This window comes from Electrona antarctica, assembly GCF_951216825.1.
Source record: "Electrona antarctica genome assembly, chromosome: 18".
Taxonomy (NCBI): Eukaryota; Metazoa; Chordata; class Actinopteri; order Myctophiformes; family Myctophidae; genus Electrona; species Electrona antarctica.
The window spans coordinates 34,040,574-34,054,710 of record NC_136799.1 but is presented as its reverse complement, the minus strand read 5'-3'; the positions used below and the strand labels follow the sequence as shown (position 1 = coordinate 34,054,710).

General features: G+C 43.1%; 1 protein-coding gene across 4 annotated transcripts in view; it reads right to left on the bottom strand.

The window, feature by feature from the left end:
• The window catches only part of eml5 (EMAP like 5), a 62,395-nt gene that overhangs the window by 5,258 nt on the left and 43,000 nt on the right, over positions 1-14,137 (bottom strand). The window contains exons 21-33 of one of the 4 annotated variants that reach the window (XM_079528436.1): positions 13,217-13,406; positions 13,003-13,155; positions 10,382-10,513; positions 10,140-10,228; positions 9,489-9,665; positions 8,686-8,887; positions 7,695-7,821; positions 7,375-7,389; positions 5,339-5,417; positions 3,246-3,375; positions 2,652-2,750; positions 2,023-2,043; positions 656-829 (exon numbers count right to left, since the gene is read on the bottom strand). In XM_079528436.1, the coding sequence (XP_079384562.1) occupies positions 656-829; positions 2,023-2,043; positions 2,652-2,750; positions 3,246-3,375; positions 5,339-5,417; positions 7,375-7,389; positions 7,695-7,821; positions 8,686-8,887; positions 9,489-9,665; positions 10,140-10,228; positions 10,382-10,513; positions 13,003-13,155; positions 13,217-13,406 (1,588 nt within the window). Of the gene's footprint in view, positions 1-655; positions 843-2,022; positions 2,044-2,643; positions 2,751-3,245; positions 3,376-5,338; positions 5,433-7,374; positions 7,390-7,694; positions 7,822-8,685; positions 8,888-9,488; positions 9,666-10,139; positions 10,229-10,381; positions 10,514-13,002; positions 13,156-13,216; positions 13,407-14,137 lie in introns of all 4 variants that reach the window. The other 3 variants (XM_079528433.1, XM_079528434.1, XM_079528435.1) reach the window with 3 other exon arrangements.

Below are 14,137 nucleotides of genomic sequence, written 5' to 3'. Positions count from 1 at the left end.
CAGATGTATGTACATAGTAAAGTAAGTAAGCCTTGCCGAGCCATGATGTCATGAGGCCCGGTCGAGCCACGAGGCCCATAGGGCAGGAGCCTATCTCCTGTTTCTATAGCGTGAGGCAGCTTTGATGCACAAGTACACCCCCTGGACATGACACTAATATGTCGCAGGGACTTACGTATGTACGTAGAGAGTGCAATGAGTGCATATATTGTAAGATGTATCAGGTGTTTGAGTGCAACTGTAAACAATAAGGCTGGCTTACACACAACATATACAGAATGAGCTACAGAGAATTGTTACACATATTAATGCTGTACTATCTGTTCATGTCTCCATGAAATAAAACCATACATTTGATCACGCTGTTAACTGTGTGCAGGAGTTTTAAGAATCGAGAGAAATAGTTGAATTCTTAGTACAGAATCTTGAATAACCGGTCACCAGATTACAAACAGTGAGTTATCCGAGATATATACAGGATTTGACCAAAGGGGTCAGAGTGCAAGGTTAGTCATTAAACCAAGGGGTTAGTATTGATCTATGGACACTTTTGCGGAACTAATTAACCAGAGCACCACAATTCATCTTGTGAAAGTGAAGGACAAGACAACACGTTCACAGTCCATTTGAGCAGTCCTGTGACTCCTGTCCTTACCTTCCTGCCACTTCCAGATGGTGAGTGTGTGTTCTGGGTCCAGGCCAATGGACAGCAGGAGTTTTCCCGTGGCACTGAAACTGACGGCGCACACCCCACTGGAGTGAGAACAGCGCAGCACCGACAGCGTCTGTTTACTCATGGCATCCCACACATGAATGGCAGGAGACGTAGCTGAGAGAGAAAGGACAGAAGGAAACTTGAACTGCTCGCTTGCCGACATCAATTCATTTTCAAGTGACACCGTCATACTATAAGTATAAATTACACTTTTATGGTGAAGTAGTCATCCTGTAGTATGAATGTGATTTAACTTTGATTACATTTTATAGTGGTCATTAGATTAACAGTACAAATCAGTGGCGGTCTTTAAATCACTTTTACGTTAAGGTGTTTTTACAACATGGCTCAGCAGGAGGCTAGCCGTCTATAAGAGGGTTGGTGTTGGTCTGTATGGCAGATCTGCTGTATGTGTTCTGGAGCAAATTTTGCATACCATTGATCTAACACGAAATGACCACTAGGTGGCAGTGTTTCAAAAGTATCTTTTAAGTCCAAGCTCATTTATATTATGCTCTCCATAAACCCATTTCTACAAAATTCGAAGTATTCTTGAGCGGTGGCACACCGTCTCCAATGAACAGCTATGTGCGTGCGTGCGTGCGTGCGTGCGTGCGTGCGTGCGTGCGTGCGTGGGCGTGTGTGTGTGAGTAGGACCTTTGACCCCTGTCTGAATAGGACCTATTGATCAACAACTGTGCTTGGCTCCAAGGCACTCCAAAGCACCACACACACTACAACACAGTATTATAACACAGTCACTATGTAACTATAACACACAGTAACTATAACAATAAAAGTACAGTTCCACCGCTCAGTTCGCACTGGTGCGATTCTTTTGTATCTTTCTTCCAATTGCTACTTAATATCTAAGACTTCTGAGGTTTTTATTTTTTCCTTGCAATTGTGGGAAATAATTCTGAATGCTTAAATTAAATATTGTATGAAGTCAGAATTGCGAGAGAAAAACAGTTAACTCCACCATGAGATATCATCAGATAAATATCCACAAATCAACACACTTATTTGGATTTTTGAACCACACAAACAAATTATTGTTTGTGTGGTTCAAAAATCCAAATTATTGTTTGTGTGCTGGTTGAGGCTTGAGATATTAGCAGACCTCTGTCATTTATATCATAGAACAACATGTGACACCCTTTGGTAAAAAGCACTTGAAATAATGATGAGGGAACCTCTGCAAAGTCACTTATGTGTTTCAGGACTACAAACTGTAGTACACTAGTCATTGTTAAAATACTATGGTAATTAAACAATGCATTTCCATCTTTCAGAAAATTCCTTACCTGACATATCACCACTATCACCTGAAAAAAAAAAATAGGAAAAATGATGAAAGGAAGACATACAGTATATATGCTGCTATTATTTATTGTATAGTACAGTGACTCACAACAGTAAGCTCACAACACGCCACGATGCAATGCGTTATAGATTTTATAGATTTAGCTTATAGATTTTTGTGACATTATCAAGTGACACTATTGTGCGACACTGCTGGACAACAACGTATAATAAAATCAATTAGATTTGTGTTGTTGTAGATCTGTACAAAACGTAACAAATAAACGCGATTCCCGATCATTAGTTTAATCAAAAAAGCAATCAATAGAATAATCCCTAAGAAAGTAATTGACAATAGCAGCCCTTTCAGAGCTTGCGTCTTTTAGAAAGTGCCCGTGTATAACAAAGCCTGCAGCGTGAATGCTAATTCCTCCATAATTCAACCGCATATAGATGGCGATTATGCAGGTTAGTTGCTTTGGAACACAGATCAGATCAGAGTGGGGGATGGTGGTCGGATTCACTGACATGTACAGTAATCCCTCTTGAACACAGTGTACAACACAACATGCAATATAGGGAAGAGAAATAATGGCTTGTGACACGTGAGGTCAACTCCTCACAGACATACCTACTTGGCCAGTCGCCACCACGTTGGGGAATTTGGGGTGTTGATTGATTGTTAGGCACAGAATGTCATCGCTATGTTCTACATAGAAACTTTGGCAGGCTGTAAGAACAAGATAAGACGCACGCACGCACGCACGCACACACACACACACACACACACACACACACACACACACACACACACACACACACACACACACACACACACACACACACACACACACACACACACACACACACACACACACACACACACACACACACACACACACACACACAATAATGTATTAGGTAAAAATTTGATAATGTCATTAAGGTCATGTAATGTTTATGCACTTGGCACCCAGCAACATTTGTTAATAATATAAAACAAAAGATCTTTAACCCAATTTTATACATTGTTCGGAAATAGCATATCTACGCACTGAGAGCTTGTAGATCTGCTATTTTCAAAAATCTTGAGGAAAAAACAAACAAAATCCTGAAACCTTTGGAATATGTTTGTATGGAGGTCCCTGGCACAACATATTCTGGGCCTAAATAACTATCAATTTGAGGGCCTTTGACATGAAAAAGTAGGAGTAGCACTGCTCACATGTGGTTAAGTTGAGGACGATGCCCACAGAGGCTGTATGGTAGATGATATCTGCCCCCTCGTTCAGGTAGTGGACGTTATTGCGGCAGTCGTTGCCGCGGTAACCGAACACCAGATCCAGCACCAGATCCTGTGGGAGGTGTAGGGGGGGAGGGGGGAGCAGCATAAAGTCAAGGAAAGGTCGACTCCATGACAACAGGGATGCTTTTAGCTAAATGCCAAACGTTCGTTATTCAATTACGGCATCGTCAGAGAGTCCCCGAGGAGGTGGTCTGGAGAGTGTATGGGAACACACCGTCTTCGGATAAAATTATTACATTTGCAACGTACGCTAAATACACACACACACACACACACACACACACACACACACACACACACACACACACACACACACACACACACACACACACACACACACACACACACACACACACACACACACACACACACACACACACACACAAACACACACACACACACACACACACACACACAACTCCTCCCTCCTACTGATGGCCTCACTGCCACCAGAACAGTACAGAAATGAACAAACAGACGTCAGATGTATAATGTTCTACTATATGATTGTATAAATACTACTGCCCTCTGTGTGAGTGAGTACATGATGTATACTCAATACAACAAAGTGCAATAATTTATTTATTTATTTATTTACATAATTATAAGTGCTTTGTGGAATGTATATGTGCAATAATCAAGATTGATTTATTTATCTACCAATACTGCTATACCAGTATCTGTAGTCTGTAGATTGTATTGTATATTCCATATGTATGTATATACACACACAGTACATATTCATTTAGCTTATCTTTGTATTTTGAATAAATAGTTGTGCTGTAAATAATTGAAAATAATATGTCTATTAATTTGCTTGTAATGCACCAACCCCACAAATTACCTGGCAATAAAAACAATTCTGCTTCTGATTCATTATTGTCTCCACCAGGCCGAAGGCATGGGGAGAGAGTATGTTTTGCACTCCGTCCGTGTGTGTGTGTGTGTGTCCGTCCGTGTGTCCGTGTGTCCTTCCGTCCGTCCGTTACCAGCTAATCTCCGGCACCGTTAACCCGGTCGATGCCAAACTTTGCACACACACTCCCTGGATGCCAACGATGAACCTCTGCCCCACATTTTCCAGAACGGCCTGTTATAGCGCCACCATGAGGCAGCTTTTCATATTTTTTACCTAAAACTGCACCGATCTGCGTGAAACGTTGCATGCACACTCCCTAGAGGCCAAGGACAAACCGTTGACCTGCATTTTCCGCATCTGCCTTTTATAGCGCCACCAGGAGGCCGACTTTTGTAAAACACATTTTTTGATATTACTCCTCCAGATTCTGTCCAAAAATCTCACAAATCGTTACACACTATCTCTATGGTCATGTGCTCAAGTCGAATCTGTCCCATATTTCATATTCCATCCTAATTGGCTATAATTAGCTTTCACAGTTTGCAAGATTGCCCCGTTTTGAACAAAAGCCTCAAATCATGAACGCAGCATGCAATTTACGTGAAATCTTTCACACATTTTCTTACTAGGCTGAGGAATATATACCACCCTTTTCACATTGACCTGTTATAGCGCCACCAACAGGTTGATTTTTGCAAAGCACATTTTTGGAACAAAATGCCTCAAAAACATGTTTATATTAATCCTAAACATTTTGCCAAACATCTCACACAGTCCTATCCTCCTGGTGGAGACCTGTGCCCAGAAGGGCACTTTTTCTAGTTATCTGTTTTTTTGTTTTGTTTATTTTTTTAATTTCTTGAAGAAGATCTGTAAGGATCAAAACATTGTTTCCCCAATACATTTGTGAACAAGGAGTTGTATTCCGGTGTGCAGACATATTTTTTTTATTTGGCCTACACCTGGACATTTCAACTGGATGTGTCTTATAAACTGACCTTTCCCTTGTGAGGGAGACACATGCCTGATTTATACTGGGTTGCGCAGAATGCATGCCATTTCTCGCACCAAAAATAGCAGATCTACAATCTCACAACGTGATACTGATACAGGTACAGTATCTGATCTGAGAAAAGGTCTAGATCTATCTCACCTCGATTGGCCTCTTCTTCTTTCCAACATTGTTGGTCTGTAGTTTTTCTGGTTGTGGTAAGGCTCTACTGACAGGAGGCCTGCAACAGACAGAACTCTTCAGTGGTAGAACTCAAATACACACCAAAACCCAACACACACAAATACACACCAAAAAGTGACTGTGGGTTGTAGAGTAGTTAAACTGTATTATTGGATTTACTAATCATTGTGCAGTACAGTGGTCAAGATGGAAGATATGTTTATTGTGGATGAATGAAGACATACTGTACAAATATACTAGGGCTTTAAAAACAGAGGCCAGGCAAATGTTTATTTAAACGAGCAGTAACCGGAGGACAACTAATGATGGGAGGAATATGTGTGTAAACTGTTACAGCCTTTTAAGTAAGAGTACATCTATTCAGGGTTTCTGAATGAAATCAAGAGACTATCTACAGTACGTAGATTAGGACAGTGGTTCTCAAACACTTTCTAAAGATATTTCAAATATTTCAAATATATCAAATGTAAAACCCCCACAAGGACCCTGGGATCCCAGGAACCCCACTTTGAGAACCACTGGATTAGGACACACCCAAAACTCACAACACACAAGCTTACCTGGACCCTCTTAACGAACGGCAGCAGTAACAAAGAAATAGCAGGTATTAGCATTTAACCACATGAACTGTAGGGCTCTATTCTAGTCATAGGTGAACATTCGATGAAAATAGGCAAACGTTTGGTGAAAACAGAAGATCTACAAGCTCACAGCACTTTGTGATCTACAAGCGCAGAGCTTGTAGAACGGCTAATTTTCAGCAAAGAGATTTGGTGTAGAGCAGTGGTTCTCAAACGTTTTCATTTCAAGGACTCCGATAAGTCTGAGAGTGTACAAATGGAACCAAATGGACCGTTACGGGTCCGTTTGTACAACCTCAGAGTTACAGACCCGTATGGGGTTTGGAAACCCCTCAAGGAACCCTGCGGGTCCCTGGACCCCACTTTGAGAACCACTGGTGTCGAGGGAAAAAGAAGGGAGCCCAGTAAGGACCCCGGTCCAACACAGTATATGAGGCTTTTAAAGGTCTCTGGCAAGGCCCACCAACACAGTGTAACACAACACACAAGCCACTGAGAACATAAAATATATCAGTCAGCTCCACGGTGTAACCATAACAACCACTGGCCATCTCTATGACAACCACTGCCCTGTTGGTGTGTGGATGCTCTCACCACAGTCCAAAGCCAATCAATAACGGCCAAAGCACAGAGCGTCTGTCACTGATCACCCCGTAACTCAGAATAACTCAGAAAACATCCACCCTGGAAAAAGCTAATGTTATTGTCTGGGAATTATGCTCCTTCAGAACCTTGCAGTACATGGCAAATGAATACTTGTTGCACTAATGCAGAATGAGTAATTATGATTAATTTATTATGATATAATTATGTGTAATTATGTAATTACATATTATGTGCTGTATCAGCCTCGATCTGCTATTTGGGTATTTCTAAAGCCTAATTTATACACTGCAGTTCGACGGAGTCACTGTATATTTAACTCTGAAATGACTCAATATGCTGTTATCATTGTCAAATCACAACACAGAGCCATGGATGTTCATATTTTTAAATATCTAACTCAATATCTGACATATTGAGTCAGTTACTAACGCACTGTCATTGATTGAACCTATCTTCAATCTGAACTATTAATCATAGAAGGATGAGAGCGATTTAATTTAAAGGTTTGTCTCAACCATTTCAAATCTTGTGTTATAGATGACATTTTGCAGTTCAAACATGCACACCTCTAGGTTGCCCATGTTTACATCATGTTTATTTTCACCTGGCTGGTGAGGTAAAGGCGAGGGAAGGCAATCAGATTTGTATAGCAACAACAAGGCAATGCTTCACACAAAACATTACATAGCATATGTATTAATATGTGAGATGCCATAGGTTAATTTGCCTCATTTGCCATGACTTTGACCCACACCCTGTGCTTTCATCATTTGTGCTCAATAAGGAGATGTAAACATAGGATCTTACCTGACCACCCCCTGCCTTCAAGTTGTGTTAAAGAAGAGAGCAGGACAGTGACAGATGAACAGCCATTAAAGAGAGAAGAAGAGTTGAAAATACCAAATTATTTCCAAGAGACAGGGAAAGAATTGGAAGTATAAATGCAGAAAATATAAAAGATCTGTTGACTGAGGCAGTGGTTTGGTGTCATTTTGATGCAGAAGCCATGTACAGTATACAGTACATGGAAACCGATACATGACACCCCAAATTCATGGAGTTCGTTCTATGATTGCGTATGAGGTACCCACTGGTCTAGGCCTTAGAATGATTCCATTACCGGTTACCTTTCATCCACAGAGGGCTCCTTCAGCTGTAGGTGGGGTTTGACCCCTGTCATGGGTCGTGCGTTGGTGGATAAGGCCTTGATGGTGTAATTGATCTCATTCTCTCTCGTCACATCACTGTCATAACCTGATGCATGATGGGAGAGATGGGAGATGGGAGGGAAGATCTTTCAGAGGAGGTTTGTGTGTGTGTGTGTGTGTGTGCGCCTACAGTTGGGTGCCACCGATATTGTCCCTTATCATTTGACCCATTTAGGCCTGACCTCAAAATTTAAAAAAATCCTTCTAAATCCTCCAGTTTTCTGAAATAAATATTTTCACGATTTTTCAAAAATAGCAGACCTACAAGCTCGTAGCGCGCCACTCGGTGGCGCGCTATGAGCTTGTAGATCTGCTATTTTTCAATAGCTAAATTATAACATAATGTTTAAAACACCAAAAGGGGTTCCCGCCCAAAATGGGTTAACTGTCCTTTTGCGCAGATCACGCAAACCTCAGCAAAAAGAAAAGGACAATATCGATGGCCTCCAACTGTATGTGTGTGCGCCTATATTGGTCTGGGCACACTGACAGGTGAGAAACGCCCTCGACCGCAAGTGATAAAACACACTTGACCGAAACAGAAACACACCCGCAAGTGAGCACGTAAGGATGTTCAGCCCGTTACTAAGCAACAGGAATTACAGCAGGAGTTCTTTCAATATGGATTCACCTGTCATGCCATCACATTGGTGGAACTACAGCTATGGGAAGAGGTGCATATTTTCCTTTTCCCCTTGCAGACTACCTACGTGACCTTTTCTAGGGGGGCATGAGACTTATTGGCCAATATTCTTTAGGGGTCATCAGCCATAAAGATTGAGAATCACTCAGTTAAAACTAAACGGAACAATCGCTAACCTAACGCCTGAAATTTCTGTTCATGCAATTCATTTTGGGTATGATACTGCCAGTTCAGGAGCGACTACCACAAGAAGAAGAACCATCTTACCACCATCATCCTCACTCTCAATGTCAGACTCTTCACTGTCACACTGTCGAATCTCCCGGTGGCCCTCTGGTTCATGGGCCCAAATCATGAGGCAGGTATCACCCCCGCCTGCCGTCACCAAGAGGCTATCATCGTGGGTCCATCGCACATTGGTGACATGCGTGCTGTGGGCCACGTATCGTTTGAACTTTGCATATTTTCCCTGGAGGTAAAGGCAAAGATGTTTGAGATTGGCATCAAGTTGTGACATAACAGCATTAACATAACATTAGCATAAATCTTAAAACACTCTTGCCTTGAGCCATGAGATACAAAAATCAGAATCTCCATCAGACAGTAAAACACTGATAACCACGCAGGGTACAAGCCGTCCATTTCTTTCTTCTTTTTTTCTCCCAATTTAGTTTGGCCAATTCTGCCCCATATGTATGTACTAACTAGTTAGTTAGTCCCACTGCTAACCTATACTGTTTGGTCTTGGGGAGGGTGTATACAGACAACCATGTGTCTCCTCCGATACACATGATGTCGCCAGCTGCTTCTTTTCACCAGTGGAGTTTCACCAGTTGCACGTAATGTGTGCAGAGGAATCCTTCTCAGCTCCACTCCCTGCTGAACAGAACAGGCACCCTGACCAATCTGTAGGAGTTACTAGTGCAGAGACAGAGAATCCCCTCCCCAATCAGCCTCCCCACCTGTGAACACAGCCAACTGTGTTCATTGGAATGCCCATGCAGCCAAACCCCGGCCCTAATCTCCACAGTGGCACCAACTGGAAGCTCCAAGTAGTCAATTTGTCTTACCTTGACAGGGTATCTGAAAAGCTTGACATATCCCAGGTCATCTCCCGTTGCTAAGACCTTCCTGTCATTGCTAAGGCAAGCGGCAGAAACTTCAGTGACCTCGCTGACCACAGGCCAGACGCCCTCAACAGACGGTCCCAGGACACAGGTCCATGTGTACCAGTCTATCTTTTCCACCTGAACGGGATGTAAGAAAGGCGAGGGGAGAGGGAGAGAAAACGATGGAGAAATGACAAAGAGGTCGAGTACATCGTGTCAGGAGGAGGTGGAGGGGGGGAGGGGAGTGGTGAGCCAGTAGGACTAAAGGAACACCAGTGGTTCCACTGAGACATGACCCAGCAGCACCAAGCCTTAACGGCATCTATCACGTCTAACCCTTGTTTCCCTTAATGCTCCCCTGCACCACTTGCTTCACATGGTGTCTGAATGTCACACCAAAAGAAACCCTAAACAGTATCCCAATTCCACTACCATAATTAGAACAATACTGGTGAAAACTGGGCCGTGTTAATGCTTCAGTGCCCTTCACTGAGTCCCCCCCCCCCACACACACACACACGCATCCTGTGGGGGAAATGTAGGCCAACAGTGGCAGAACCACGGCACAGCAAAGACTGATACGGCGCTGCTGCTGCTGCTGCTGCCGCTTACCTCTGTTGCTGGGATGGTCTGCCTCTTGCCGCGAGGAGCTTCAAAGAAGAACTGCTCTTTAGCACCGGTGTTGACCTGCAATAGTTTTCCTGTGAAGTAGAGCGGAACCCAGTGTGTGCAATTACAATTCATAATCACCCACTCTACAACGAGTTACACAGTAACATGTCACAGTGTACTTCCCTGACACAAGAGGTACATTAATGAGCACTGAGCAGCATGGTAATAGTGAGCCTGCTTACCTCTCTTGTCCCAGTCCAGGTGGGTGATATAGTTAAGGGATCCCTTGCACACCCCAACTCTTTTGCTGCTCATCACATTGTAAATGTCCACAAAGCTGTCGGCTGAGGCTACGGCCAGGTACTTCCCTGCCCCTGGGTAAACACAGTAGAAAGTGTTTAACGAGCCATGACGTTGTCTGGTGGTAATAACACAATATATATTTTTATGGCATGGCTCCTATGGGGTGAGACATCTAGAAAAGGGTCTGTCTGTGTGTCCGGGGTTAATTTCGCAAACCACTGGGTCGATCAACACCAAATGTCATGCATACATCAAATTGAATAGTCTCTGGTACTTATGAGTCATGTTACATTAAACGTACCACTCCACATTAAAACAGTGGGACAGATTCTGCCTCGTGTTCAAAGTGAGATCAGCTTTTTAAGAAATCTACCTCGTCAAAAGATATGGTCTAAAATAGTTACATTTTAATGTTTACTGTCACTAATGCATATTCTTCTGTCCAGATGGCATTGGGAGCATGACCTTAGAATATCTAAAGGCTTCTCAGTGGTTGTCTTGGTGGTTGTCTTTGAGCTCATCTACGTCTACTAAGATTTGGGATTATACAATACAAGATTATGAATAGAGCTGATATTACCCCAGTTAGATTATTCAACATGGACGGAAAACACCAAGATCTGTGTTGGCACAATAACTGTGGCAATCTAGGTTGTCCAGTTGTTCAATCACTCTGATTAAAAGTAATATCAGTCTTTAATGTTCATCTCTCTCTGTATGTCCAATAGCATGCCTGCTGTGTCAAAAATCTGATGATATCGTTGGAGTTACTCTTAACTAGCTCCGGACATTGTTTATCTACCAAAAGTCAAATCCTGTAAAAATGGAAAGGAATAGACCAGCCTACTCCTATTCTTGGCTGGAAGAGCACCTGAACCGGCTGAACATGGAATGGACAGCCATGTCTGTTAAAATACTTTGTAAATGGTCTGGATGGCAATTGGGAGTTCTGTAAATAAAACCAACAATACCTCGTTGTTCTGTGTCTCAGCGCCGGAAAACCTCTGCTAGCCTACGTAACAAGCTGCATTTTAAGTAGGTTGCCAGACCCTTTCCAGTGATTTTAAGAGTGATCTCTTGAGAACACATCGGAAAGTAATTTTCACAGCAGAACAACTGAATTCAGGTCAAAAACCAGCAAATTTGCCCTAGTTGACCTAAAGGAAAAAAAAAAAAAAAGATCCATAAACCTTTAGTGTGGACTTTCTAAATATAGTGTGGGTGGATCCATGGGTGTAGGGTTGAGAAACAGGATCCCTTGCATTGTAGATTAAGGTTAAGTGTCCCGGATAAAGAGTTTCTTCCTATCACTTTGTCCGAGCTCACCATTTCCCTTCCTCTCCAGCCGTCTGGCCTTATTACAGAGTTAACCACTAATGTGGGCCGTGCAGCATATTCCCCTGGTCCAGGTGAGAGTGGGCCTCCCTGGAACCAAGGGTCAGAATATTCCCCTGGTCCAGGTGAGAGTGGGCCTCCCTGGAACCAAGGGTCAGACAACTGCTCCCCCCTTTCCCATGACAGTACTATTAGGCTACTACTATAGTAATGACAGTCTCTATTCACTAATAAATAAGCTATAGAACTATTATGTTAGAACAAATAGCATGTGTTATAGAATATAATAATGTAAAGACTAAAATGCAAGGAAGTTCGATCAGCATTAAGTGAACTTCAGTCTAAAATGTTAATTATACAAACGCAGATAACAATTAATTGCACTCATTTTAAGTCCTGTTTCATCTCCATGTTTGAAAGTCTTATCTGTGCAAGCCAATTTGCAACAAAGAGAGATGGAGAGGAGAGGGAGAGGGAGAGGGAGAGGGAGAGGAGAGGAGAGGGAGAGGAGAGGAGAGGAGAGGAGAGGAGAGGAGAGGAGAGGAGAGGAGAGGAGAGGAGAGGAGAGGAGAGGAGAGGAGAGGAGAGGAGAGGAGAGGAGAGGAGAGGAGAGTCAGGTATTAGGCACCAAGGTCTCTCTTCCTCATGAACAGACAATGCTCTACTTTCAACTGATACTTCATTTCATAGTTTGCTACACTGCAATATCTTGTAGCCTACTGCCAAGTTTAGGTTTATGCACGTACGCACACCGTAACAGATGAATGAGCACCAGGGTGTACTGTACATTGAGACAATGGCCTAAATAAATCAGAAACTGAAAGTAAGAAGTGCTGCTCATTTGAGTATTTGTGTGCAGGATCATACACTAAGCGTTGCCGTGGCACATCCGATTTGGCTGAGTATATACAAACACAATTTTTGGCGCATACAGTGTGATCTTTGTCACTGCATGGCTCCTCAATGGCAGGTGAGCCAGTAGGGACAGCAGTGGAAACACACAAATGTGTGAGGAGGAATTCACTGGCAACTAAAACAACTAAATTGGGAGAAAAGAAGGGGTAAAAATAATTGACTACTCTAAAAAATAAATAAATAAAAATAAAAACAACCACCTACATAAGACTTTGGTTTTAGTTTGAGCTCTGCACAGCGGCATGGATATGAGGAGGGTTTTCCGTTGGGAGAGACAAAGGTTGGGGGACAGGGGAGTTGAGTCACAGACCTGGCGAGAATCTGATATCCGAAATGATGTCCTTGCGGTGGTGGAAGGACACCAGGTCCTCCAGGGTGTCAGCGTTCACAATGAGGAAGCTGCCATCGTTCAGGCCCACCGCCAGGGCCTTGCCGTCAGGGGAGAAACAGCAGCAACGTCCCCCTGCAGAGGGAAAGACGTCTGTTCACACAGGGGGCCGCGTGGACCTCGTAATGTTGTGCACCACTGTGAAACAGGAGGAGAGACGGTGGTGTCTGGACGGGTGACTCACCTTTCCTGAGCTTTCGTACTGCCAGCATACAGTGGCTGGAGGACAGGTCCCATATGCGCAGGGTTTTGTCATCGCTGACAGTGGCACAGAGGGGGAGGTGGGGGTGTGTGGCCAGGCCCCATACTTCACCCTCCATGTGACCCTGCAGCCGCACGCACGCACGCACGCACGCACGCACGCACGCACGCACGCACGCACGCACGCACGCACGCACGCACGCACGCACGCACGCACGCACGCACACAGACACACAAACACACAGACACACATACACACACACACACACACACACAGACACACGCGCTGCTCATTAATCTCAAGGCATCGCATCATGACGGATTGGGAACTTCTTGCTTGTTTATTTTTGTGTATTTTTATCCAAAGTGGCATGCCCAAAATAGGGAAGACAGGTTGAAAGCGATGAAAGATTTCTTTCAGAATGTCTCAATGCACTTCCACTTTATAAAGGTCACACAGTGGTATTCCGTTATGAAACCCTAAAAGAATTGGATTGTCTCAAAGGTTACATTGCTTTCAAGTTCCGGCATGAAGCTTCATTTCAGACAATGCCTGGGCTTATAATATGTTTATTACATATACTCTATACCAGTATTCCTGTCTGACTATCCTTATTCATTGAGGCTCAGGATTTCAGATGGTAAGGATAAAATTAAATATACAAAAAGTATTATGAACGTACCCGGTGAGGTAGAGCCCTTTGAAGACACCATCGATGAATGAAATAATTAATCGAAAATGTATTTCACCCATAGGAATTTACCTATATGCATTAAAGCCTTTCAAATGGACAATCAATAACATTAGCACTACAGTAGGACAATCAATAACATTAGCACTACAGTAGCTGTCTAA